The sequence below is a fragment of the Amblyomma maculatum genome, chromosome 4, assembly GCF_055883805.1.
Source record: "Amblyomma maculatum isolate TAMU_Amacu chromosome 4, ASM5588380v1, whole genome shotgun sequence".
In the NCBI taxonomy this organism is placed as follows: Eukaryota; Metazoa; Arthropoda; class Arachnida; order Ixodida; family Ixodidae; genus Amblyomma; species Amblyomma maculatum.
The window spans coordinates 9,019,281-9,042,100 of NC_139347.1; the positions used below are offsets into that span (position 1 = coordinate 9,019,281).

Genomic DNA, 22,820 nt, shown 5'->3' on the forward strand with positions numbered 1-22,820 from the left:
GTCGTGATACCGAAGTTCGTATCACCCGTAGCGAAAAGAAAAAGTGTTCGGAACATCCGATTTTTTGCCCACTGAACGCAATGCAATTCGGCCGGGGAATTTTATGAATTCGTATCACACCGAATTTCGTATCAGCCGAGTTCGTATCACAGAGATTCTACTGTAAATAACTCTTCACATCTGACGCTTTAGACGACACAAGAATAATTTTTTTTTACATTGCTATATACGAAAGTGCGAGAGTGATGATCCGGAGTATATTCCACGCCATCCCTCAAAAGTAAGACAGTGCTCCTATGCACTGAAAGTTTGACTAATTTGTTTGCATGACAGGATCTATGCCCTGAAAGAACACACTACAAAACACAGGCCAGGGAGTAAAGCAAGAAACGGTGCTTGTGAGCAAGCCGACGGCACTGTCACATGTTTCACAGCATTAACAAGTGATTTTCGCATAACATAAAAGCTTTTTTCAAGCTCATGCGTGGCTTCGAAGCCAAAGCTGTCGTAAGGTAGTTATAATTATACTGTAGCCATGTACAGTGCAACGGCAGCACTTAAAAGCTACGTGTGTGCTGACCGCTCCACGCTTCCGCGCATAGCAGACAATGCGCCCGGCAAGGAGCAAGAGTTGACTGCAGCGCCGCTAGTTCTCGCGAAGGCCACCTGGGACACACTTCTCCGCTGGGTGGTATGGGGAGCTGTGAAACTGAGCTTGTTCTAGTAACGTTGAGCTGAAAGGCATCACATCCAGCACCTGCACATATGACTGCATACAAACAGTTGAGTTGTGACGCAGTGCCATTCGCAGCCTTTAAATCCTGTAGCTTGCAAAGCCCCATCCTTGCTGTTACTCGATCGCAGTGTGCAGGTCACATGACAATCCCTCCATTTGACCGAACCAGGAGAAAGGAAGCACAGCACTTGCCACTTTGCCAGCGATGACAACCACCTCTCCTGCAGCGTCGACATCGGCCTCGGTGAGTGCGTACTGGCCTTTCTTCATGGCTAGGAACTCTGAAAGGCGCCGATTGCCCACCTGGGTGCCCAGAACGCCCAACAGGGCACAGGCTGCCTTGTTGGCCGTCAGGATCTGCAAGTAACAACCCCGGTGTCATCAGTCAAGTTTGGGCTCACTGTCTCTCTGTTTGGGCACTGTCTCAAAAGAAGTGCTCAAGGGGCACTGGTACTAAGGGCAAATTAGAGGAGCATATGAATAAAAATGCTAGGTTGCTAAGCAAGTACAAACAATAAAAATTGAATTCAATATCAGTCCAGGTAGTTCAAACTAAAGGTAGATGCAAAATGAAAAATTAAAGATAATGCACGCTTCCACTGAGAACGTCTGCCAATTTCTTCCCTTCCTGACAAATAACTCCACTCTTACTGCCGGTTTTTTTAGAGCAGCCAGCTTTTCCTTTCTAATTTCTTAACAGTAGATGGCATCCCATTCTTTTGAAGACATCCGACAAGGACGCAGACATAGTGGTCGTTGGCAACTATAATTCAGTGCTTCGTTAGCGGTATCTGTCGGACCTTGGAGGTTGATGCAAAACAGGCACGAAACGAATTGATAACATTCTCCATGCAGTGTTTCTGAGTGGCCAAGAGGTACAGGTTCACATCGGTATTAATGGCTGTAGGTGTCGCAGCGTTGAGGTTCGACATATTGGATACAGCGCACTGGCCTGTATGCTCTCCAAGTTCTTCAAAATAAGCGACCGTCCTGCTGTTGGGTTAACACGTGAAGTTTGTAACAAACTTCGGCTCGCCTGTGGACAAGTTCGACAAGGCCCCGAGCTACACAAACTCCTCGAGTGAGAAGCAGTGATATGTTCGCTTCAGTAATGCCACACGTGCCGGTGCCGTGATCACATTCGACTGTGACGAACTTGCTCACGCGCAGAGGGATCATTAGGCAGTTGTCCCATACGTGCAACATTGGTTTTCAGAAGTCCATGTTGCTATCAACGGCTCGCTGGGTTAAAAATAATACCATGAGCTCCCGAAGGTTTATAACCGCACCATACTCTGGAAGGAAATCCATTCGGAGAATCAGATCTTTTGAGCACTGTTGTAATATGGCAAAAATGCCACTGAAAGTAAAACCGCAGATCTCTATGCGGCAAGTGCCCACGCCAATTGGTGTCATCACATGGCCACTGGCTGTGCGCATCATTGGTCCAGATCAAGGCGTCGGAACCTTAAGGAGTGTAGTGGCTAGCTGGCTGCTCATGGCAGAAAAGTCTGCATCAGTATCCCACAAGCGCGGTCTCATCACAACTGTCGGTGGTTACAAAAACTTCAGCGGAAACCATGCATTCACAGCATGTTGGTAACTTCGTAGGATTGGGTCGCCGCCGCTTGGGCCATCAAGTGAAATCATTGAGCGGAGGCTGTTGAATCTGAGCAGTAGCGGCGGCCTCACTCCCGAAGGTAGCCGTGTTTAGTTTTCCCAGCGAGTGGACGTGCCTCTGAATTGCCCAGAGGAGAAGTATAAACTGGGTGAAGGCGGTGTTGTCAGGTGCAGCTCGTGAGCAGCGAGGTAATCCTCAACATCCTGTGGTGTTTCGCCATAACGGGGTCGAGGCATATTCGGTGGAAATCCTTTCAAACCTATCCTCTGGTATGGCCGATTGCGAAGAATATGGCGAGGCTCCCTGCAGTGGTAACAGAGTGGCTGTCTGTTGGGCATGCGCCACTAGTGTGCTTTGCTGATAGCGGGACACAGGTCTTGGCGCTGCTTGATGGGGCGCAGGTAGCAGGGAGGTGGTCCGCCAACGAGGCGGAACGGATGTTGCTCGGGGGCAGGTCAACGTAGGACATCGCTGTAAGTCATGATACATAGCTCCGGTAGTAGTGCTGGTGGTTACTGCACCACTTGCTGGATTTTGTCCTAATTACGTTCCCGGTAGAAGAAATCGCTGCAGATGGAGCATCCAAGTGGAGGTTTGGCAGCTCTCCGCGGACAATGCTCCTCACAAGCTTTAACAATGTCTCATCCCTGGCTGCTGGCATGGACGCGCAGTGGTGTGCGGCCACTACGCTTGCCTGACGGCCGTACTGGGCACTCCGTTCCCGCACTGAGCGTTCCATGCTTGAAGCTTCTTGTGCGAAATTTGCGACAGTTCTTGGAGGGTCGTGAATGAAACCAACAAACAACTGTCGCATATGTTGCAGTAATATATTATCGGCAGCAATATATTGCTGCTCTGCTTTGGGAGACTGAAACTGTGCACCACAACTATGTTTTATTCGAGAAAAGTGCCAAAGAACTAACCGTGTGCGCCCGCATTCAGCTATGTGAACGTGAACAAGCAACCTCACAAACTGTTAATGTCAACATCATCTCAAGAAGTAGCGGGAGCAACATAGAATCGTTACAGGTTTGAAAACAGACATGTGTACACTGAAGCACAGCTAAGCAACTGCAAGGAATGACTGATTTTTCTTCCGTCAGTTCTCGAGAGTCGCATGCTGTTCCAGCCGGAGCACGAATGTTCCAAACACAGAGTCAGAACACATACTCTCTGCCGGATTCAGGCACTCTGCTGCGAAGCGTGCTGACAACTCTGGTTCTGCAATTGGTATCCACCATAAGACATCCGTAATTTCATAATGTTTACCAGAATCATTTAAAGTACTGTGTAAATCTAAGAGTGAATATTATTTAAAAGCTATTCAAAGTTTTGAATATTTGCACACCTCTCATAAAAGTGTGAAAGAAACAAAGAAGGTGGTACAGCTCATGGCTTTAAAAACCAAGGACATCACTCAGAATGAGTGAATAAATAAAAGAACAGAAGTACAGTACGCCTGTTGCCCTCAAAAAGTCACGAAGGAAAATGCAGACTGTTTTGAAAATGTCAGCGCCGAAGAAAACATTTTGAAACCTTTGGCTGAAATAGCAATGCCTTACTCAAGCCTCACTCACTTGCTTTGGCATGACATAGTCATACCACAATGAAGGCACTAGCCACCGACCTAACAGTGGCCACCAAAAATTATATATATTTACATACCGATGCCAACGAGGTATAGGCCAAGTGGAGGACTCCCCATTAATGTCAGCCCCGTGGGATCCTCAAACATTCACAAAACTCTGTATGCACACAGTGTTCTCCCCGCCACAACTGCAGCTGGCCTTACCTGTGTGGTGATTGCATCGACGGTGACCACCGCCTTGCCCTGCTGTAGCAGAGATGCCAGTGGGGAGGAGGGCGCTCCCACACCTCCACCGCTGTAGAAAACCCAACTGCCACTGAGCAGGTTGGTGCTGCCCCCGTGTGAGGGCTGCAGCTCAGGTGGCCCCGATGGTCCTCCTGCCCCGTATCCGCTGCCCCAGCTGCCAAAGCTGAAGGCACAAAGCGCGGAACCCCGCAGCTTGCTCAACGAGCACCTGCAATTGAGGCGAAGCCTTGGGTAGCACACAACCACCAAGTCAGAAAGGTGTCCCCCATTTGAGATGAAAGAAGGAACCGTGAGATGAGAAGTCTGCTGCACAGACTAAATGCAGGACTGCACCACTGGACACCAAAGGAGAATGCAAAAAAAGCAATCACATCCAACTGTCATTCTCTAGGAGAGCCCTCACTATAAATTATTACAAGCACAAAAGGGCAAGGCCAATATTGATGCAAAGGACCAAAGGGAAAGTCACCATTCAATGTCGTTTGCTGTCAGTGGATAGAGTCTTTGTAAATGACTCCAGTAGGCTAGGTAATAGGCTAGGTACTGCTAGAGTGCTAAGTCAAGGCCAATTTAGTGAATATGCATGCTCTCCTTAGTCTACAAATAGGCTAAGTAGCACCAAATAAATTCACATTCTAAAGTGCTCAGATGCAAGTAAATGAACAGAAAAAAAAAACACACAAAGAATTGTATTACTCACAGCATGCACTGTGAGGGTCAGAAGATTAACTAAGAATTAAATAAGGATGTCCGGCACTTAACATAGATATCAGTGCAAGCTGTTGCCAATCACAGCCTTAGATCCTGCAGGCAAAGGCCGAAACAAGCACCGTCTCTTACGAGCTGGCCAGAAACTGCCTTTAGCCAAACCTCTCGATACAGTGCTGCTGCCCTCTCCTGGACACAAACAAGCACAAAGAGCAAAGTGCACCTCACAGAATTAGAATCAACACGCGTGATCAGCTGACAGACACGCCAAAGAAGCACACACTGTCCAGCTATGCCCTCCAGAGAAGAAACAAGTGGTAGATGTGATAGCAATGCAGCTCAGCAAAGGCGGGCAAGGTGAGCTGACCTGCGCTGCTGCTGTGCTGCTCCACCTGCCATGGCCCCATCGGAGTGCCGGTCTGAGCGACACGCACGCACCACCCGGTCTAGTGGTGTCAAGGGGCTACTACCTGTCACGGGCCAGCCACGGCTACGAAGACTCTTGGGCGGGGACAACTGCGCCAAGCACAACATTTCACACCCTGTCAGGGCACACAGATAAGGAAAAACAAGTAGAGGTCGTGAGTTGCTCTTTATTCTAGACCTCATGGCGGTCAATAACATGTTCAACAGGCAAAAAGAACTAACAAGTTGTTTATTGGGCAGATGCAAATGTGCAATAGAAGAAAAACCTGGCAGTAGTCAAAGTAACAGGCACATGTGCTTGCTGCCTGTAAAAATTGTACCACAATATTTACAGCCACTAGTACCTTTTAGTGGATATCACAGAACTTGAGGGAAGTGCTGCAGCAACGTCAAAAGTAATACTTAATCACAAATACACACCAAATCTAAATGGCGACATTCCCACATAAAAAACCTATGGCAAAGCAAGAGAAAAGGAAAATGGTGTGAATAAAATTTTACTCTGTGTAAAGATGCCGCCTAAAATGTTTACAAAAGAGCAAGTGCTATTACCAATTGTGAGCATGCGAGGTAGCACCACAGAGATCTAACAAATACTAGGATCAGCGCCTGAAACTGCTATGATGAGCTCAGAATATACCGCAGCTAAGCCACAACATTTCTAGTGCACCAACAGATTAATTTCCCTTCCTCTGCCTTGCGACAGAAGACACACCGAAGTGGGAACAAGGATGCTAGCTAAAAATAAGTGGCCAGGGGACAAAGGACAATGGATTTTCCCTTTTTCTTCTCTCGTGACATAGGGGAAGGGAAACAAACCTGCTGCTCAGCACAGAGTGCCAAAGCTTACATACATGTCCATCACTTAGGGGATTTTTGCACACATTTACTCAGGAGAACACATAGAGCAAAGATGGAAACAGATCTAAGATGAACTAAGGACAGAATTTCGCTAAGCTAACATGATATATAAGGTATTAAATATACTGCTTATGTATGTCCCTTTCCTTTGCCCTTTTAGCCCTTCCATTTTTATTACAGATTACAGATCTATGTGTTAACATAGATCTGTAATAAGTAACAGTAGTAACACAGATCTGTGGGGATGCATCTTTAGGCAAATGTTTGAAGATGGCAGAATTAATTTTGTGATACCTCCCGCTAAATTCAATGTTAGTATATCTCAAAACATTGTTGTCTACTCTTCCTATTTTCTTAATAAGGTTGGTTTGACATTTTATGCATTTCTAAGGGCGCGCTATGGATCAAGATTTTTTTTTTGTTTGCAAAACAAATTTCCAAAAGCAAAGAATACGAGTGGATACAAGAGTTAAAAGTGTGTGTGTGTGTGTGTGTGTGTGTGTGTGTGTGTGTGTGTGTGTGTGTGTGTGTGTGTGTGTGTGTGTGTGTGTGTGTGTGTGTGTGTGTGTGTGTGTGTGTGTGTGTGTGTGTGTGTGTGTGTGTGTGTGCGTGTGTGTGTGTGTGTGTGTGTGGGCGCGCGCGGAGGGCACTTTCTGCAATTTTAAAAAATGTATCCCCACTTTTGAAACCCTCTGCTCCTGTATACGTAAGGACATTTTGTTTCCAAATATGGAACAATTTGAAAAAAAAGAAAGTAGTAGAAGTGCTGGTGGTGGCCAAGAATAATAAACCATTTTGTAATGAATTGTGTGTGGTGAACATAACATACACGATAAATCAAAAATATTCCAGCAAGTGTAAAGATGCAGCTTTGTCACTTAGTGCGAGGGTTATTCCACAGCTACAATGTCTTGAGCAGAGTTTAAAAACTGACAATATGTACAGATCATTCAGAGAGGCTCATATCTAAATAGACCTTCCAGACATGGACAGACACCATCTCCTAACCTCCATTTGTATTTCAGACCCAGTTCAAGTTCTTTTCTCCAATGCCGAACATTCAAAAATGAAACATGCACAGTGCAAAATGAAAGACATCCCCACCTAGAATGTGCTTAGTTGCTTGCGTTCTGCTTCCAGCCCCAAAGGACAGTATATGCCACTTAAACTTCATGCCAGATTATAAAAAGCACTAATGATAAGCATGGAGGGCTATTAAGCACTCTAACCTATATATCACTATGCACAATGCAGAGCAAGGAGAGGCAGACAACAATACTGAAAGCTGGCAACATAGAAGGCGAAATATGTGCATCTTTTTTCGCGTGAACAAGATCGCCAAATATAGTCTTCTTTATTTATTAAAATCCTGATACTTGCAGCAAGCACAATACCCTGGTGCAACAAAAAAATTTGAATACTTAATATTGAAATGAGAGGTAGAGTATTTGCCACTTTCACAGTACACATGAACCACACCATCAGTGAAGAGGTAAGAAAGGTGTGAAAGCGAGCAAAGAGAAAGAGGCATTACAGTGTTCTTTTAGCATATATCCAAAGCACATCAGCCTTCTGCATTTCATGTCCATCACACGTAGTCACGATGGGCAGGAGCATGGTTTCAAAACATAAGAACACCATACCCCCGAGCCACCATAGCAGGTCCAAGCACCACAATAAAATTGCACTTCTATTCAGTGTAGAGTAGGTCCCAATTTTTAAATTGTTTCCTACATGATTGTTTTCTGCTTCTTCAAACTTTCTGTGTACTGTTCCGGAATAAAATTTGGTCAGTTATTCATTTATCCGCTCTGTTAATCATGCCCTCAACTTTTCGTTACATCGCAATCCGCCAGCTTGAGAATGAAAGTTTCAACTTGGCAATGAAGAAATAAAAGCAAAAGGCTAAGAAAGTGCACCCCACCCAAAAAATAGTGCGTGATAACCCCCACCAAAAAATGCTGCGACTATTTCATCAACTAGTGTTGCAGTCGGAAGCCTTCAAACATACCATTCATTGGATTTAAGGTTAACACACTGCAGATCAGCAGCATCCAAAGGATAGCTGTGGTTGGATGGCTTCAGCAAGCAGTCGTAATTTGGTTCTGCAATATTATTCTTAATTTTGCACACACTCTGAATATGTGCCATTTTAAAACCTTCTGGTGAAAGGAGACACACACGTTATTTACACCTTTTATTTCACTTGACTCAGCCACATTGACTGGCACACTTTTAGGGGTACACTCGCTCCAGATAGCTGCACTGGCTTAAAGGGACACTGCAGCACTTTTTGCAAAAGTTGGGCTTTCAGCAGAAAGCCATAGTTTTTCATGCTGCAAACTCGAATATCAGATTAAAATTAGGCAGAAGAAAGCAGAAATAGCCTTTTTTCAACAGAAATACGCAGCCCGCGCGACAGGGCTCACCGCGGGTCGCGGCGCCGCCCGTGATTGGCCAAGACGTCGCGTGACGACATTCTGAGGACCGGGAAAGCTGCCGATGCGGCTCCTTAGCTGCACTGTGTTGATCGCAGCTCTCTGCGGCTTTTTGAATGTCATTATGGCATGCCATTTTTACACGAATGACTATCGGAATTTTTACCGCATATATCCATACCAGATACATCCACAAACGATGCAGCACTTCCGTTGTGGGGAGCGCAGATTTGGCATGAAAACTTGGTTTGGTTACAGTGAGGCATTTTGAAAAGTAGTGTGTGTCATTATTAGCAGCAACAACATTGCCCCCAGCGAAACCTCGGCCCACATATTCTTGGGAAGGAAAGGCAGCGAACATTGCCCTAGCCGACTACCTTCATCTCAGGCCTCTCACCTCGCCCGAAAGGTAATTGTTGTGAAAAATGAGCCCAAAGCTTGGTGTAACAAATACTGCTTTGAATGCCAGTCGTGGTACCTTGGGGAAACGAAGAATTTTATAGAAAGGGTGAAGCAGTACACAGCTGCCACCAGACAAATGAAAAATAAGCAAAGCGCGGTTGCGGAACTCTGCAATGCATACGAGGCATTGACGGGGCCATTGTGCTGGAGACCAAGTCAAATGCGCGCAGAATGCTGCTTGAGTCATACGACATTTAGCAGACGTTCAAAGCCTTTCCTTTTTATCATACTGTCACAATACACATTTAGTGAATTGACGGCTGACGTATGTTGAAAGCCAAGCAAGCTGTAGCTCCTCCGCACCCATACCTTCATAAGAAAACAGTGTTCTGAAATGTGTTTTCTTACAAGAGCTTCGTCGTTCTCATTTCCAACTTAATGTGCATCCCCAAACAAGACAGGACTATGTAAAATGACAAGGCAGCAAAGGGTGCAAAATCGCAAGGCCATGTACGAACAACTTCGATGATTGATTGCTTGGACGCACCGATGGAAACCTCGCTCTTTGCGCTCTTTACCTGAATATGCCTATACCCAGCTGAGCGGTACACTCCTTATCTTCTAATAATACTCCCGTAAGGGTTCCACGAACATATCAGGCACGTGCCGTGCTAGAAAAGATCTTGCAGTCTTCCCAACCTAGCTTCGACACAGCAGTGGGCTCTTAATCATCTGCTAGTTCGCAAAAATCATCAGCACGTGCTACTGATCAGTTGTCCATGTTTAGCACAGAAGCCGTTTGCGCGAAGCTTTTGTGCAAAAAAAAAAATGGAGACACGCGAATACAACCATGCGCCGATGCTGTCTGGCCGTCCCATCATGAGATTGCAATCTATGAACGGATTGCAGATGACTGTCCTGACTGCTTTGTACAAGGAAACAGAAGGAACCGCGTCATGGTTCAGCCATGCCCTTTTTGTCAAAGTCCTATAAAAATCGCATTAGGAACAAACTGCATGTAGTCACAGTTACGAAAATGCTTCGAGTAGAATGGAATTTATCTCTCTTTTCAGCAACGCCGCATTGCGCCGTGAACTTTTATTACAATGGAAGATTACATCGTCGCGTCCACAGCTGTTTGTGCATCCGAACACATGCAGAGCTGTGTTGTATCAGGTGCACACACTAAGTCGATGTGTTTTGTACGTCCGCAACGCACGCAAAATGAGGAACAGCACACGCTGAAAACACCCTCCGTTGGCTCTGAATGCCTCCGGCTCCTCACGGTGACGTCACGACGGACGGAGAAGAGAGGTTTCTCCCTCCGCTGCCCTCCTCTTTAGCAGTCGCGCGGGGCGCAGGAAATTTGAATTGCGCGAAAATAACTTCACAGGCATGATCAACAAATAATCTGGTTCAAAAGCCTATAGCATTGGTACACTTGAAAACCACTGCAGCGTCCCTTTATATTTTTTAATGCACTCTAACTAACGGGTCATGCATTCAATGGAAGCTATTGATTTCACCAACAAGAAAATAAGAAGAAAAGTTTAGGCGGCATTTAAATTCTGCCTTTAAGGATATAAAGTGACAGCGTTAATAGTTACCAATTGAATGTCTTCCTTGTGGATCGTCCTTCACTTACAAGCACTTCGCTACTTTATCACTAGGTTTTGCCTGTATTATCCCACACATACTAAGTAGAAAATGGTCGTAATCCAGCAGATTATACGACAGAGCATAGCCCCCACTTTAACTAAGCCGTACAAGCCTACAGAGAGCATATATAACTCAGGATCAAAAGGTCCTGAAATTTTCTCACAGCATCAGAGCACTGAAATGTGCTTAGTACAAATTCTTCTTGGCAGTTTCCTTTCAACTGTCTTAGAAAGCCTTTGCTATTAGCAAGGAGCCAAAAGTTGCCTTGTTATCCAGGTGCTGTCTATGTGGTTCAGTGCTATTCCACGAAACACACTTGGGTCAACAGCACAGTTTCAGCGGAACGATAAGACACTGCTCGTTGCAGTGTACTTGGAAAGCAAAAATAACTGCAAGATTTCGTAACCATCAAAAACCAGAGTGCCTAATTCAAAGTGTGCATGGGTGTGGTTGCCTTTATTAAAAGCGTTCTGGCACGCATGCAATAACATGCAGTGTAGTGCATTATGAAAAGATATGTCTAAGGTTGCTAGAAGGTGCAAAAGATATAGGGCTCTCTCTGTATACTACACTACTAAGCACCAGACCAGAAATACAGCTAAAATAGCAACATGTGTGGTCTACTAGCTGCTGAATGAACCTCGCAGGGCGTACGCCACCCCCTCAACGAAGTGACCAATAGGGGGTATCCACGTGACGTCAAAGCCAACGTCAGTAGGCAGCCGACGCCATCTTTGCGTCCTCTTCCGACTAGTACGGCCAGCGGCTTATCTGCTGGTGTGAGTTCATTTTCTCTGTCACTCTACCTCATACCAGCACTGGTGTAATGAAAACTAAATCGACATCATGGGCGACAGTTCGAATTATCTACAAAGTGTGCACGATGTTTACAGACCTGTACATCAAAAAAAAAAAAAAAAGAACTGTGGCACCGACTCGTTTGCAGTCGATGCGCAACTGCCCGGTAAGCGTCGACCTGTGACCGCACATAAATATGCGCGACATCCACGAGTTTCTTGTGCTACGGACGAGCTTCATCATAAGAAACAGACTGAAAGGCTACAGACCACTCGAAGGACACAACTACGTTACAAGCGCCAGGATAAAGAGCCGCGTTTGAAGCAGACGAACTTGCGCTTTGCACGATTACATGCGTACCATACAATGCTTATTCCAGCTAAACTGCCAAGTCCTTGTAGCTCAAATTTAGAATAGAAATGACATTTCGTAGCAAGTATTTTATTAAACATGTTTGGTGTACTTGCCTCATTTGTTCAGAAGGAGTCGGATGTATGCATCATCTGTGACGGCAACGAAGCAAAAGAAGCCACAGCGATTGCCCAGGTGGCGCCACCTCGTTGCGTTGTGAACTCGAAGTGATTTTTTGCAACAAAACTCTTCAAATACAGTGCAGTTTTGATTAAACTAAGTTTCGGTAATTATTATTTACGAATAAGTTTATAAACCTCCTCAAACCTTCCACAAAACAACTCTGCCCGCCTATATTTTTTCGCCAAATATTGCTTCACAGACGATGCGAACATCCCACTGCTTCTGATCGAATGAGGCCGCTGCGCCACACACAGAGATTATCTGGCCCTCTGAAGGCTTGAATTGCTGCAAAGCACGACGAGGAGGTCTTGTCGGCGCACTGCATGCGCATGGCTAGACATGGTGATGTATGTTCACGTTGCCACGCTGTTCTTTTGCCCGGAATATGGCTTGCGAGTGCGGGAAGAGCAGCCGTGCCCGGATCGTGGCAACAGCTGGCCGCCAGGGAACATACGGAAGATTCTAGCCCAGCCCATTTTCGACATTGATTTCACATTTTACGTGATTTCGCAGCTGAGCCGTGCCAGCCATATGTGACGTTGCATCTCAGTGAGTTGTTCCAGGAGGAGTGGTTCGTGCGCACTTTCGGAACCTTAAATAAGCCGATGCCGTTCGCTCAGCTCTTCAGCTTCCGTTGCTTGCACTGTGTACGGCTATTGCAGCCTACGACAGCTCAATGCACAACAGCTGCGGATGCCACTGCTTGCGGAACCACGCGCGCGAACGACAACGCTTGGTACGTCATTCGCCCTGTTCTTGCGGTGGACACAAAAATGGTCGACTGCGCCACAATTACCCACAATGCACTGTGCACGGCGTGTTAGTGAATACCCCCTAAACGATAACAAAAAGAAGATATCGCTGACAGAAAAATGACAACACGTGTCAACTCGCAGCCGCGAACACGTCCGCCCAAGCAGTGCATGGACTCAAACGATCCAATCTTCCACGCACATCACGTATGTCAATCAAGGTCGCTCAAGATCCATATACCGCACCATCGGAAGGCGCGGCCCGTCCTGCCAGGAGACACCGGCGACAACGAATAGGTGGGCGCGACCATGCATTATTGGACACGGGATGACGGCATGACCAGTCAACAGACGTCACTAGGACGACATATGCGACGTCGACCCCAGCTACAGAGGAAGAGAAAAAGCGAAAACGATTTGGATGAACGGAACCAGATCGGGCACGAGCCGCGCTAACGCATAATGAATGAAGCGCGACGCGGCGCAGCGCGTGTGGCCGCAGGCGCTGACGTTGAACGAGCCAGCAGCGCGTGCGGAGACGATTAGGTGCCAGAGGGGTACAGAGGGGTGCGAGGGAAGGCAATTCCAGGGCGAAAAACTCCGTCGCGGTTCGGCGCTCTCGTGGCCAGCCGCGCCGATCGAGCTCGTTATACTTTTCCGCCGTCCTACTGTATGGCGCACAGAGGAACGTCCCGTGCTCGCACCCTTTCGGACATGGGCCGTGCGACACACGAGCTGCGGAACACGAGAGACGCAAGCAACCAAATCTCCCCGTGTCTGCTATTTTGCGACGCACAAATAGTCTCGCAGCTGGTGCCAAGTTGCGGCTCGCATCGCCTCAAGAACGAACCGCGGAGCGCTTGTGCAGACGGGGTTCGGCCCGCGTAAGAAACAAAGGGGCCAGCTAGTCCGTTGTTTCACGTCGCCCGCATGATTCAACTGACGTGTACCCAAGCATCAAGTCGTCGTGCACGCGAGTCGTTGGATGTAAAACACTATACGTTGCTTTTTCTTCACCTCCGACCTACGGCACTCCTGCACTTGGTTAAAAAACAAAAATGGAGCCCCGCTCCGCCGATGTCCATAAACCCACGCGCGTGATTCAGCTGCGGCACACTTCCGCAACGTTCCGCTCCTCACCTGTCATTTTCGCCATCCAAGAAGCTGCGGCGTCGTCTGCTCGCGTCGAGGCTTCGGGACGACGAAACCGCGACGCTTGACCTCCCTTGCCGCGGCGGGTCCGGTCGCGAAGAAAAGCGCGCACAGGCGTCTCCGACGGAGCCGGTTCGTGCACGAATTAGCAGCGCTGGGCGGCAGGGGCAACAGGAGTCTGCCCGTTCGCCGTCGCAGCACCCTGACTACCGCCAACGCGAATCGATAGACGAGAGGGGCCGCCTAGGGCCGCCGACGAGCGAGCGCGGTCAGCGGCTGTCGTCTGCTCCGCTGCTACGCGGCGCGACGCGGCCGCCAGGGTGTGACGTCGTCGGCGGCAACTCTATTCATACAAGCAACGCCGACGAGAGGTGCGATCCAGCGATGCAGGGAAAAGTCGGAATGCAAACTGAAATCCACGCGGAAGCGTTCTTCCTCGGGACGGACTCTGCAAGCATGCGCCGCTGCTCTCCTAGCGTCCGCGGCAACTGACCGCCCGGTCGTACCTAGCCGAGCGCTTCCAACCGCGACCGATCCAGCTGGAGCAAAGGAGTGCCCGCACCGCGAAGAGCACGTCACGGCATAATCAACGCGCGGATGGCGGTAGGTTCGCAGTTGTTCGAAGGGCACGTGGTGACAGAGGCATCGGCCGGATCGAAAAGCGACGGGATCAGCGACCCTCCGAAAAGGCCGCCCAACTAACGAGGTGTGAAGTATAGATCCCGTAGGATGTCTCATCTCGTGAAGTGCGAAAAGCTCTCCCTACTGTCGGGCGCTTCCCGCTACAGTTTGATAACTAAAACATTAACGCACCTAAATGGATAAAGATGGCCTGTCTGGCGACTCCTGTCCGTTTCAGTAATCAGAGAAAAGAACATGTCAAAATGTCAAATGTATCCGGCGAAAATAGCATACTAAGCAAATTAAAAGCGCAACACGAATTCCTACTCGCGGGACAAGTTCTCTAACCCACCTCAATGATCAAGATGGCAGCAACTGCATTGAAACCATGGCGAAACAGGAGGAGTTGTAAATCGTGCTCCGATAACGCTAGCTGTTCCGACAGAAGCCGTCAATATAACTGCCCTACTGCACTGACGCGACGTGTGAAACAAGCACACTGGCACAATGTGCGCAAATTTACAAAATATTTGCTTAACCATAAGAGGGGCTTTTTACATAGAGGGAAACACGCGCAAGGCGATTGCAACAACGCATACACAGCTGCGAAAAGCGAAGTGGCAAATCTCACGCTTCAAAATGTTTGTTTTTTCTTTTTTTTTTTTTAACTGAGAGTGACATATACACTGCTGACACACGCCTCGGCTCCAACAGATATAATCGCGGAAGCCCCAATGACCTCTATTTGGATCTTTTTTCGCACGAGTTAAAAGATGCAGATCGCTCAAACAAAGGCTTGAAATCTTATTTTTACCTTTTTTTTTTTTTTTTCGTTTCTCTTTCTTCAGCTCTTGCATGCTGGTGGTTCTCACACCCCTGCACGTGTTTCCTTTCGAGTAAATAATTTTCATTAAGTCAACAGTTCTCAGTTAGCGCTGTGTCAGCGCCCTTTTCTCAGTGTGAATTCATCGTGAGCAGCGCGTCAAAACTGTCACGTAGTACTTGCAACCAGGCCCTTTTCTTGCACTGTTGCAGCTGGCCAAATAAGTAGTTTGTAGGATCGCTCGCATGGCGAACAAAACTTATCCTGATAATATAGCATAGAGGAAAGTCGTGCACTAATACAGCGACATGTGCCCTGCCGGTGCAATGGCCGGTATGGGCGCGTCCGAATACGTATCAAACGGCCGCGACTTTTATTTGAGGCTTTTTTATGGTGAAAGTCTTACCCCATAGCTTCATGCAATAGCAACAGGCCATGGCGGCGGCGTCCAGGAAGCGAGGTACCCGAAAAACCGACGTGACGTACGTCATCGGGACGTGGTCGCAGTTGTCCCATAGATAAGTCACTGCAGTCACGTGACTTAATGCACCTCAGGCTTTCGCAATCACACCACGTAAGGATCTTAAATGCTCTCCGCAGCCTTCTTTGCAGCACCGCGGCTCGCGGTATTGTGCTGGATGCATGTTCGAAGGAGCTGCCCGGAGGAGGAGGAGGAAACATTTATTTTCGCAAATGTATTCGGGGCCACGCACAACCTCACCGCACTCAAACGTTCATGTTCAATCTGTCCATGACGTCGGCAGCCCGACGAAATGCGATCTTTTGCTTCGCCGGGTCCTTGGAGCGTAGTGTGGTCTCCCAGTCTTCCCGGCGATGTCATCCACAGACCATCTAGCCACTGGCGGACGCGTCTGGACGGCTGAACGTTGTAGTTAACGGGAGTGTCAGAAGAGCGGGGCCGTAGTGGTCTATCCAAGTACCAGCTGCGCATGCGCAGCGACCATGTAGGGACGCAAGCTTGCCACTGTGCACGCGTGAGTGTGCTGTTGGTTAAGGACACCTGCCAACTCGCAAGCACTGGATGGAGTTGTACGCAGCTCCCGCACCTTTGCAGCCCAAAAGCCAGCTGCCGCTGTGCCGCAGACAAAAGGCAGAACTTGCGCGGCGTACATGTTACGAAAGTGTCGAACCAATATGCGCCGCACAGTCTAGTAGTGCGCAGTCGGCAGCGCAGTACATATCCGGCCATTCGACGCCGACCTGCCGCTGCTGCTGTTTCCACGCCCTTTCATTTGGCGGGCGTGACGCCCGCCAGATGAAATCTTATTAGGGCGCGGAAATCCGACAAGTGGCGGCTGAGAAAGCGTGGCGTGGATGGATGCTCTAAATAAGACTTGAAATTTCTCCAACCAACACTTTTATTTTATAAAACCCGACGTTTCGGAGCCGGCTCGGCTCCTTCAGGGGTGCATGACGCGGGGCTGCGTGCAGCTATAAGTAAAGGAATGGTCGAGGGGGAGAAGAAGGTGGGGGGGGGGGGGAGAATGGGGAGGGGGAGGAATGTGTGTGAAAGGAATGAGAAGGAAGGAGGGGGGTTTAGACGAGTGAGGGTGCCGTAGGTGCAGGTGTGCTCGCTGGCGACTTTTTTCTTTTCTTCTGTGAAGTGGCCAGGAGAGAGCGAAGACCTTGCAAGTATACAGCAGGGAGGTTGCCTGTTGTCCGGTTGATGTTATTTGCGGTAGACTGTATGTACCATGACTCGAGGAAGCGTCTTTTGCGGTAATTGGTCTCGGTCTCCAAGATGAACGTTGGGATGAACGGCAGGCGCTCAACGACCTCCAGAGACACACGACCATCGTAATCCTCCCAGCGGACAAAGGCAACACAACAGTCGTTCTGGACAGACAGGACTATGACGAGAAAATTTCTTCTCTACTCAACAATCAAGAATACGAAAAATTGAAGAAGGACCCCACAACAAGTACCCAGGCAAAATTGAACAAGGCATTAAAAGAAGTTTTCAAAAACCTCCCAAACCACCGAAACCTCTACCTGCAGTTATCGTGCACCAACGGATCAGCCCCAGCCTTCTACGGTCTGCCCAAAGTCCATAAACCTGGGACTCCTCTACGCCCAATTGTCGACTTCCGTTTCTCCCCCCTCCGTGCGTTGTCGGAATACCTGCACAAGCTCATAACACCAATCACGGGAAAAACCGCGACCCACGTCCGACACGCCGGGCATTTCATCGAACTCGTATCCCAGGTGAGCCTTGAGGCCGACGAGTGCCTTGTTTCCTTTGACGTGGTGTCCCTTTTCACAAATGTCCCTGTAAATCTCGCGTTGGCCGCCACTCGAGAAGCCCTACAACGCGACGATACACTCAGCGCACGAACCCCACTCAGTGTAGACGAGATATGCCGCCTTCTGGAACTATGCTTATCAAACACATACTTCTCATGCCGAGGAGAATTCTACAAACAAGTTAAGGGAACACCAATGGGTGCCTCCATCTCTGTCGCTATGGCGAATATAACTATGCAGCACATCGAAGAACGAGCTCTCAACTCTTTCCGCCCACCGCCAAAAATTTTTCTGAGATATGTCGATGACTGTTTCTCAATTATTAAGAAATCTGAAGTCCAAAATTTCCTCTCTCATCTAAATTCCATTCAACCGGAGATTCAGTTCACCCTAGAAATGGAGAAGCGAGGCGCCCTGCCGTTTTTGGACGTTCTGGTGACCCGAAAAAACAACCGCCTGCGATTCTCCGTATACCGAAAACCCACCCACACAGGGCGATATCTGCATTTCACTTCGAACCACCCGACAAGCCATAAAGCGTCAGTTGTGAAGACCTTATTACAAAGAGTGGAAACACATTGCACCACAGAGCCCGACAAAGCAAACGAAAAACGCTTAATATTCAAGGAACTAACCATGAACGGCTACCCAAAAAAATTTATCCGGAAAATCATTCGCCGCCAAAAACGCAACGACAGGCCCCGGGAAGAAAATAACCAGCAGCAAACAACTACATCTCAAAAGTACGTCACTGTCCCCTATGTCCGAGGCGCCAGCGAAACCATCGCCCGTATTCTAAGAAAAGAGGGAATTCGAGTGGCGCACAAGCCTTCAAACACTTTGGGGAGCCTGCTACCCTTCCCCAAAGATCGACCACCAAGAGAAAGAGCCCAAGGCATTGTCTACAAAATTCCCTGCGCCGACTGTGATGCTAGCTACATTGGCGAAACAAAAAACCTAAAAGAAAGAATTCGGCAACACAAGAACGATGTACGAAATTTTTCAAGAGAACGCAACCCCATAGCTGAACATTCAGAAGATTCCGACCACAGAATAAATTTCGAAGAAACGTTCATCTTGGAGACCGAGACCAATTACCGCAAAAGACGCCTCCTCGAGTCATGGCACATACAGTCTACCGCAAATAACATCAACCGGACAACAGGCAACCTCCCTGCTGTATACTTGCAAGGTCTTCGCTCTCTCCTGGCCACTTCACAGAAGAAAAGAAAAAAGTCGCCAGCGAGCACACCTGCACCTACGGCACCCTCACTCGTCTAAACCCCCCTCCTTCCTTCTCATTCCTTTCACACACATTCCTCCCCCTCCCCATTCTCCCCCCCCCCCCCCCCCACCTTCTTCTCCCCCTCGACCATTCCTTTACTTATAGCTGCACGCAGCCCCGCGTCATGCACCCCTGAAGAAGGAGCCGAGCCGGCTCCGAAACGTCGGGTTTTATAAAATAAAAGTGTTGGTTGGAGAAATTTCAAGTCTTATTTAGTTATCAACCCAACCAGACAGGCAAATCTGTCGAAATGTTTAGCTTTCAATGGATGCTCTTGTTTGTTTACAGATAAAGGTGGGAGCGCAGATCAAAGGGGCGCGGGTAAAAGTACCTAAATGAGAGAAGAAAAAAAAAATATTAAACCGAGCGCCGATAAGTATTGCGGGAACTGAGCGGAAAGATCCACGGTCAATGTCGAGCGTCCCGTAGCACTGCACCTATCGCGCATGCTTACACGCAGAAGCGGCACGCGCACAGACGGAAAGAGGAGAATGTCGGGATCCATTCCCTCTTTGCCATTCTTACGTGCCGCGCGCTCGGCTTTCGACACAATCTTCCCACTTTCGTTCCCTTTCAATATGTCGTTCACTACACACTTGGAAGGTTTTCTGTGACGGGTGACGATAAAGCGCCGACTCTCTCTGCGTATGTAAAGCCTGCACAGAACATGTCACGAGAGAAACCGGTTTGACAGGGCTTTCCTGTGCTAAGAGAGCAGGAAGGACCTTTGAAGTGAAGGAGCCCAGTGCTTCGATCAGGTACCGGAGATAGTCTGTGCAAAATGCTACAGCGATACGGGCGCCGCAAAAATACAAATCAAAGCTCTCTCATCCTCTTCTTCGGGAAACCAGCTTCCCCGTTTTCTACGAGCCGCAAGGCTGACGTCGGAGTAGAAAACGACAGCCATGGGTCCGTCTCGGGTGAAGGGTGGGCGTACACCGCTAATTGTGTCCACCGCTCGCTGCGCGCTTTTCCCTCGCCACGGCCCGGACTACAGTGAAGTTCACTGTAGCCGGACTGAATGCAGCGGCGCGCGCTCCCTCGCCCGGGTATTTTTATTGATTTTTTTTTTTCTCGCGCATGCAGAGTACCACGTCCCACCTCCCGCCAAACGCGGAGGAGGAAGGAGAATTTGTCTTGCGGAGGCTAGACGACCGGACAGGGGAGTGAAAAACCTTTGCGAGGGAACGGGAGGTGAGAAAAAAAAATAATAATAATAATTGGTTCACAGGAAGGGAAAGGCGCAGCATCTGTCACACTTGTTTCCGTGGACACCTGAACCGCGCCGTGAGAGAAGGGAGGGAAGTGGCAGTGAAAGTGGATAGAGAGAAAGGGGTGCCGTAGTGGAGGGCTCCGGAGTAATTTCGACCACCTGGGGATCTTTAATGTGCACTGACATCGCACAGCGCACGGACGCCTCTTCGTTTCGCCTCCATCGAAACGCATCCGCCGCGGTCGGGTTCGAACCTGGATACTTCGGCACAGTAGTCGGCCGTCTTACCACTGCACCACCCTGGCGGGGCAATGAGATAGATTGTGCAGAACAGCGCGAAAAAAAGACAGGGACGAAGGAAGACAAGACGAGCGCTGACTTTCAACTGAGAAGTTTACTGCATGCCTGCATCCATATATATGAACACGTTCACACAACAAAAGAAACAAGACCAAATAAACAATACATCAGAAAAGCGTAAGATATGCAAGAGAACCATGTGTCATCCAGAATTTCACAACGCATCATTTTCTCGTGTTCATAAATCTTACTTCCCGTTCCGATAACGCTATAGACGGGCTGCTGATACAAGTTTCCTTTATCCTGTAAATTTCATTTGCTTCTAAAATTTCCCGAACTGTCTGGTCATTATGCCCATTGATTATTTTTGCTTCCACTAGAAAGGGCTGGCAAGCGTCGCTTTTACAGTCCCTGCAGTGTATGCCTATAGTTTCTGTTACCGAACCAAAAACATTATTGTGATGCTCCATTAGTCTTTCGTTGATACAACGTCCCGTCTGTCCGTTTTTTTTTTTTTTTTTTTTTCGCGCTGTTCTACACAATGGATTACCAACGTGCCCAAGCTTCTGTTTTAACAACCAGACAGAATCGGATTATTGGGTGGCTGTAACTGCGTTATTAATTACTCTTTTCAAAAACATTTCGCGACCTTGCCTTCTGGGGAAGAAAACATTTTCGACCGGAGGGTGGACAGTGGGCCTTTAAGTATGCATGTAAAGCCTGCACGCTGCAACCTCTTCGTCTCACAAGATGTTTGCAGCACTGCGCAAGGCAGGGGAGTTCTGGCACATTCAGAATCACGCTCATTATAACAGGTAAATGTGCTCCTGAGTGCCTCTCGCCCCTGCGCACTACCTACTGGTTGGTTGGTTGGTTCATAGGAAGGGAAAGGCGCAGTATCTGTCACACTTGCTCTGTGGACACCTGAACCGCGCCGTAAGGGAAGGGATGAAGGTGGGAGTGAAAGTGGATAGAGAGAAAGGGGGGCCGTAGTGGAGGGCTACGGAGTAATTTCGACCACCTGGGGATCTTTAACGTGCGCTGACATCGCACAGCACACGGACGCCACTTCGTTTCGCCTCCATCGAAACGCAGCCGCCGAGGCCGGGATTCGATCCCGGGAACTCCGGCACAGTAGTCGGGCGTCTTACCACTGCACCACCCCGGCGGGGCCTACCTACTGTCGCCCCCACCAATTCGGGGGCCGAGAGGGGCGTGAGCATGATCCTGATTGGCCCAGGTCGCCCCAGCCTTTCCCAATGCTGCAAACAGCTTGTGAGACGGCGGGCGAGCAAAGGGGAGAGAAAACCGCGAATACAGCCGCTGGCAAGGACCGCAAAGCGATTGAATGCAAATTACTGTTACAGAGAGTCGTGGATTTCAAGCTTGTTCAGCCTACACTTTTGGCGCCCCGCCTTTCGAACCACCGCCATTGTTCCTTCGCCCCCATTATTCTGCACAGCGACATGCTGTGAAAAATAAACAGATAGAATTCATTAAAAATTTATTTGCGACTTTGCTGCCGCGAAGGACGCCGGTAATTAATCACTGGCACAGCTACATGGCAATCATGCTTGGTGAAGGACCTTCATGCACTGCGTTGAAAAACTTCGACACAACATATAGCAGTACATCTTGTTGCAGTTTTTCATATCCGCATATGGCGCCCGTTCGCAACTGCGTGCGACAGGAAAAATGTCCACCGGCGACGCGTTAGAAAGAAAGAAGAAAACGCGAAGATTTTACTATGGGCCATTAGGGGACATAAATCTTGTCAGATGCAGCCGCGAGGGCAACGAATGGCCGACCACGTTTCCAGCTGTTTTTATTCGTTACACATGCTTCAAAAGTTTAATACACGCCCCATGCCGTTTATTATCACAGTGCTGCCGACAGAAGACGCCTTCTATCATGTAAGAACAGCGCAGCTACCACAGCAGCCGATAAAACCGATCTAGCCATGACAGAAAAGGGAAGTCATCGAGGAAAGAACCAAGCAGCGAAGCAATGAAAAAATTAGGGGAGCATTTCTTGGACCTGTATATTCGAAAAAAAAAAAAAATGTTCGTCGGAACCGACAATCAACAAATCAACGACCGGATAATTGCAGGAGACCAGTCGTGTTTGAAATTTTCGGGAGCGAGCCATGAAAATGTGCTGACTAAATTCGCTCGAAAAAGAAGACACTATCGCATTAACGCTCAACGAGCGTAGCCGTACATGGCTCAAAATGCAGTTCACAAATGTAGTTGTAACAACAGGTATCACTGACACCTTCGAGATTAAATGCACGTGCCCATCAAACATCAAGAAAGCAATCTGTGTTCGAAGGGTCCAGTGCGACAAGTTTCGGGACCAATTCGTATGATTCTCCAGTACTCCAGGGCCTGTA

At 48.4% G+C, this 22,820-nt stretch overlaps 1 protein-coding gene across 1 annotated transcript in view; it reads right to left on the bottom strand.

Annotated features, from left to right (window-relative positions):
- Positions 1 to 22,820, bottom strand: part of LOC146190259 (PAS domain-containing serine/threonine-protein kinase-like) — a 158,335-nt gene that overhangs the window by 91,983 nt on the left and 43,532 nt on the right. The window contains exons 3-5 of the mRNA XM_084600717.1: positions 5,267 to 5,415; positions 4,150 to 4,399; positions 929 to 1,093 (exon numbers count right to left, since the gene is read on the bottom strand). Of these exons, the coding sequence (XP_084456843.1) occupies positions 929 to 1,093; positions 4,150 to 4,399; positions 5,267 to 5,415 (564 nt within the window). The remainder of the gene's footprint in view (positions 1 to 928; positions 1,094 to 4,149; positions 4,400 to 5,266; positions 5,416 to 22,820) is intronic.